The sequence below is a fragment of the Phragmites australis genome, chromosome 11 (genome assembly GCF_958298935.1).
Source record: "Phragmites australis chromosome 11, lpPhrAust1.1, whole genome shotgun sequence".
NCBI classification, from domain to species: domain Eukaryota; kingdom Viridiplantae; phylum Streptophyta; class Magnoliopsida; order Poales; family Poaceae; genus Phragmites; species Phragmites australis.
In genome coordinates, this window is record NC_084931.1 from 19,724,260 (window position 1) to 19,730,433 (window position 6,174).

At 39.3% G+C, this 6,174-nt stretch overlaps 1 protein-coding gene across 2 annotated transcripts; it reads left to right on the top strand.

Moving 5' to 3' along the window:
- The first annotated feature begins 321 nt into the window (after window positions 1-321).
- On the top strand, window positions 322-4,581 carry LOC133885598 (uncharacterized). Of its 2 annotated transcripts, none has more exons than XM_062325326.1 (6): window positions 322-494; window positions 1,057-1,503; window positions 1,908-2,221; window positions 2,361-2,423; window positions 2,950-3,389; window positions 3,872-4,581. In XM_062325326.1, the coding sequence occupies exons 2-6, from the start codon at window positions 1,142-1,144 to the stop codon at window positions 4,271-4,273; spliced, it is 1,581 nt and encodes a 526-aa protein (XP_062181310.1). In that variant the 5' UTR covers window positions 322-494; window positions 1,057-1,141; the 3' UTR covers window positions 4,274-4,581. The 2 variants fall into 2 exon arrangements, with proteins under 2 accessions (XP_062181310.1, XP_062181311.1); XM_062325327.1 differs by lacking the exon at window positions 322-494 and adding an exon at window positions 539-952.
- Window positions 4,582-6,174: the final 1,593 nt, after the last annotated feature.

Genomic DNA, 6,174 nt, shown 5'->3' on the forward strand with positions numbered 1-6,174 from the left:
CCAGACTACATCAAATCATAAAACTCTCATTTTATTTGATTATTTTTCACCTTCGTAAATATAATGTTTAACCCACTTCTCGAATACCATAGGTGTATACAATAGTAACAATCTATGCACGTCTAACGAGAGCTAACTCGTGGTTTATAATTGATAGTGATAAGCTAACATTTATCACTGTTTATATGCTATAAGATTCAAAATCTAACTTAGTTGAAAAGACCGGGCCAGTAAATTTTATTTTGTTTCCTTTACTAGCTTGGGTGTGAAAACAAAATCTAGCGCCTGGGCGATCCTAGATTACCCCGAAAGAAAGGGAAACAGAATCCAGAAAATAGAATACCAAAAACACCCCTCCCCTTCTCTTCCCTTCCGTACTTGGCGGCGAGCCGAGGCGAGGCGACCAATCGACGACCCTACTATATCCCTTTCGCCTCCCGGCTCCGCCGAGCAGCACGCACGCCTCCGGAGTCTCCTCCTCCCATCGAAGCGAGGTAAGAAATTCTTCTCCTCTCTTGGATTGGAGTCTGTCCGCGTCCTCCTCCCCTCCCCTCCCCTCAACTGAGTCTGGACTGGAGCGGAGTGGAGTGGAGATCAATCGAGACTTGATTGATTTGATCCCTTCTCTTGCTTTGGTGAGGAGCCCTCGATTTCCTGGATGAATTTTCGTTTTGTTTTCGAAAGATTTTTGTTTTGTTTTTCGGAATCCAAATCTTTCTTGGAAAGAAAAAAAAAATCAAATATTTCTTGCTGGGATGGATACACCGGTCCGTGCAGTTTGTCGCGGAATTTTCTTTCTTGGATGGTATTCCAGTTCGTCTAGTTTGTTGCAGATTTGTTTGCTGTGCTCCGGGGGTACTAAAACCGCTTTATTTTCCTAAATCTTGCTAAACCCCTAAATTGCCAGGGGTTTTGGTCGCGAGTGAAGAGCTTCAATACTTTTTCTTGGATGGTACTCCAATTCATTCAGTTTGTTCTCGATCGTTTGTCTTTTTGCTTTTTGTAGCATTTTCTCGGAATTTTGTCGCTGATGTCTGTTCACCGTGGAATTGGCAGGCCCCTTGCGTGATCTTGGGCCATTGGTGAAGGCGCAGAGGTTCTTCTGGTCACAGGCACTGAGTTTTTTTTCTGCTCTGTTGCCATGGCCGCGGCTCCAGTGATGAATGGCAACAATAATGACGTTGACAGCAAGGCTCGCAATGTAGTTGTTAAATCCGAAATCGTGGATACGGTAAACGGCGAGGATGACGTGCCTCAGCACACGGTGCCTGCCTGTACTGATCCCATGGTGACATTTGGCTCTCTGGGTAACATGGTTGCTGATGATGTTCAGTTTGCTTATGATGAGCATGGGGACAGCACAGAGTGCTCGAGCTCGTTCAGTGCTTCTTGCTCTGTGTCTGATGACGACATGGAATCAGCCACAAGTGCCATGGAAGTGGATTCACTGTTTCATTCACATATCAATGTGGATGATACCACTGCTGTGCCACATTCGGTCAGGTGAGCATCAGTTATCAGGATCCTTGTACACTTTGAATTCTGTTAATTGTCTTAGTGCAATTAGCATAGTGTTGTTGAAGTAGAGATGCCGTTAGATATTTTTTGTGGACTATCTTAGGAACTTAGATACTTTTTAATCATTGGATGCTCTAATATTTTTTATTTACTCTTTACCACATCGCAATGCATGAAACAGGGCCTTCCCACAATTGTGAAAGCATGTGGACTTGTAGCCTTGTAGGTGTCTTTTACTCTTTTTTGTGGAAATAGATAGGCAACTAATTATTTGGGTGTCTTGCACAATACTTCCATTGTGTGATATCTTTTCATGACAATCGGATACTTATGTTTTTATATCTTTTCCTTTTATGACTAATTTGTAAATAAGGTGAATCATTTTTCAGAAAGAAAAAAGTGACAGCTGAATGGAGAAAGTTTATTGGCCCAGAAATGTGGCGATGTAAATGGTTAGAGTTGCGTATGAAGGATCTTTTGTCGCAAGTAGCAAAGTATGACAAGGAACTTGCTTTAATCAATCATGAAAAAGATCTGCAGTTGGAGATGATTAAAGCAGATAGTCCTGAATCAGAATGGCCACAAATAGCTCTCCAAAGCCATGAGAGCAATACCATGAAGAGGAGGAAACGGAAAAGACATGAAGACATTATGGACACCTCATTGTACGCTGAAAGGCACCAAATATTATCCTATTACCATGGTCTGTAATCCTGTCCTTTTCATTTGTAAGGCTAGAGAGATTCGTATCTTGTATGAGTATCCATATTCTGAACTGAGTTCATGTTGATACTTGATAACAATGACTTATTGAAATGTTCTGATATTCCAATCTTTTGCAGAAAAACAAAAGAAAAAGACCGAAACAGATGAGGTCTTGGATGATGATGATTCTAACAGTTTAGGTATGTTGGATGGCTGTGTCTGTGCACTCAAGTCGTTGTTGTTTTAAAGTAGAAAGTGTAGTCTTTGTTGTATTCTACATTAAATTTAAAATACAAATACTAGTAATATCCATTGTTAGAAGTAGTGTACATGATTTTTTTGTAAGTGGCCAGATCATTGAATTGTCAAGTGTCAAGGTAGCTGAGTTCAATATATTAATGTAACGTTAAAGGCAAAGTATCAGGTGCGGCACACCCTAGGGTTTAACCGTAATTCCGTAAAAAATGGCTTCAATTGCGGAACCAAATCAACAAGAAAGTTCAAGAAAAATTTAACGCATAGTCTGTGGCGTGTTATAGTACCCTTGTTTTAGAAGGAAAATGAGATAATTTTATGTAAACAGTAACATTTAACTTATTCTTTCTAGTTATTAGAACTAGATTAAAGAAGTTGAAATGTCTTTGTTATCTATTTTGTTTATCTGTTTATTGGAGTATTTGTCTCTTATCAATAGCTAATCATATATATCCTTGATTCCTAATGCAGCTGTTGAGAACACCATAAGAAGTCTTGGTTCAAATGATACATTGCTGGAGTCCAAGGAAAATGATACTATCTTAGAACAATATTCTTTAAGAGACATTCTTTCATCAATTGATGGTATCCAGTCCAGAATCATTAGTCTTCAAAATCATATCAGCGAGGCTCAGAATAATGTAGACCATAGCCAAAAGACTCAAAAGGCTCAGAAAAAGAAGGATATGCATAGTTTCCTTCGAAAAAAGGATATGGGTAGACCACTTGGCGCAGCATCATCTATCTTATCAGATAGATCCACTGATCGTGTAATGGAATATGTGAAGAGAAATATTGTGGAACCTGGTGCTGTTGATATAACACAACAAGATGATGAAATCACAGTTGAGATGCTCTTCGGTGTAGATAATCCCCTAATTGATGCTCGTATTGGAGGGTTATACAAAGAAGTAAGATCATGCTACATAGTGCATAATTATTCTATATTTAGTTAATGTAAATATTTAGTAATGATAAACTTGTATTTCATTTGTCACTTACTGTACTAGATTTTCCAATTTTATTGGTGTATGTCTTTATAATCTTCTTTGAGTATATTGTTAAAAGAATTATATAAAAGTATTTGAGCTCAATCAAATGAGCTGGAATAGGTAGAAGATAACTTAGTTGCTTAAGTACCGTTTAATAATCACAAGGAACAGTGCTGCATCTTTTGAAGCTTGTGTCTAACTTTTGTTGCAAAAGAATGCACATTATTATTCACGATGTTCCTTTGGTGTTTGCTAGATCAACAGTTACTTCATGATTGCAGTTGTGCCATGTTTAGTATTGAACTATATCATTTACATAGTTTGTGAAAAAGGTTGTTGCTACTATCTTCTGGCAGATCCTGTTCCGAGGACACTTTTGATGTTTTTGGTGATCTTTGCAGAGTGCCGATGATGTCCTAATAGACAATCAAGCAGCCAGGGAAGAAGGGTATTGGCTGTTTGAAAGGGTCAGCCAGACAGCAGAGACACAACCAGAGCTAGTTAAGAATGTTGCTGGACACCCTTCTTCCAAAGAAGTAAAAACTAGTGCACAGGTGGGGGACGATCTTGTTTCCAGAACAGCTCCAATTGTGAAGCTTGTAAACAAGCGAGGGCCAAAACCAAAGAAGAAACATGATAGCACTCTGCCTCGTACAGAAGACCAAATAGAAAAGAGTCATACTATACATACAAAGAAGAAAAAGACGGAGAAAGACCTCAACAATGCATACATTGAGAAGACTATGTTGGTAGCTGTAGACACGCGGAGGAGCCATCGAGTACGAAAACCAAAAATATACTGAAGTAAATGAGTTCCAGGGATGCCATTATCTGTATTGGTGGAAATTCTTTCTTTTGCTCTCAAAAGCTGCAGCAGCTCGGTTGCCATGTAATTGGCTTTAATTGGCTTTGTAAAAAGATTGGTTAGGAAAGAGAATTTCAAGTGACATCTCATTATTTTTTGGAAGTAGCCTTTCTTTGAACGTAGCAACAATCTGCTGAGTTCGCACGTTGTGAACTTCCCTGCTAGTTTTGCAGACCTAGCAGCGATTTTTTTTTTGGGTAGCATCCTTCTTGAGTTTCCCTGCTAGCTTGACTGAAATCTTTTCTATATTTGTTCTGCATTTTGTCCAGAGGTAAAATCCTACAGTACCAAACTGTAGCGAAGTACATTTTTCATTTCTATATCTTTGTGCACCGAATCAACATGGCGCCAACAGCTTTGTAAAGTTTGTAAAGTTCTTTGTTTTTTTGTAAAAAACAGACTACGACGAAACACATCATTTAAGGCTGTTCTGAGTTTGGTCATAACTTTCAGGATTCGAGTATCTGCTTGTTTATTGGCTTGTGCCTCACAAGACAGATATCTTAATCAGCCTGTCAGAAACAAATCAGAAGTTCAGCAAACCATTGGCGTTCCAAGCACGACACCTTATTTATTACTAGGAAGAATCCGAAACGATATTTTTTGCGTTGGTTGATGTTCTATGAGCCGGATGACAATGGCGAAATTCTGCACTTATACGGCGATTGCTCCAGAGCCGACACCGACACAAATGGGGAGACTCATCCAGCTGCTCTTCCTCTCCGCATGGCTGCTGCTGCTTCTGTCTGCACACGGTGTGAGCTCACTGCAGTTCACAAGGGATGACTTCCCGGATAGCTTTGCGTTTGGAGCTGGAACTTCAGCCTATCAGGTACCATAGCACCATGCTATTCTGACCCTAGTACACTCTGCAATCAGAACATTTTTGTGACGCTTTTGAGTAAAATACTTGCCTATGCGTATTTATACAAATATTGTCTAGAAGTATTTTTCTGCACTAATATTATCTAATTTTTTGAAATTTCACATGATAAAACCACACACATGTTATGTGGCGATATGTCGTTTGTACTTCCTACTTTGGCGAGTTACTGCAGTGTCCAATGTCAAGACAGAACTAGCACATGGTGTTGATTCATCAAAAGTCACATCATATGACTCTATGATGGTGTTAGTGTCAAGATTAGAGACATTGTAAGAATGACTATGAAGAAAATACCCTAAGAAATACCATTGGAAGAACATGACTCAAACTTGTGAATATTACCACGCTTTAGGATGAAGCGAAGACAACTGAAACTCTCAAATATGAAACCTTCGACTTCCTCCTATGCAACTCATAAGAAGTCAAATTCAAGATCGAGCGCAAGAAAATTCGATCGGAGATGTAGCATGCTGTGCTAATAGCCTCAGCCCAAAACCTCCTAGGAGTCCTATGCTCATCGAGCATCGTCCTAACTATCTTCACCAAAGTGTGATTCTTTCTCTCAACCACGCTATTCTACAAAGGAACATGTGGGACAGAAAACTAATGCTCAATGCCATGCTCAAAACAGAAAGCATCAAAGAGATAGTTCTTGAACTCGGTGCTATTATTATTGTGAATTGCTTTTAATGTACCAGGGAGTTTCTTGAACAATCTCAAAGCTAAGCTATGAAAGTATAAGAACATTTCATCTTTGCTCACAAGAAAGAAGACCCAAGAGTAGCGAAAGAAATCATCAACAATGACAAGAACATACTACTTCTCACCCGCCAAACGAACCCAAGAAGGACCAACAGTGTCCATATGAAAAATTTCTCCCAATCATTCAGTCATCACTAGATTGACTAGTGGGTGGAAGATAACAACCATCTTGCCATGTTGACAAGGATTAC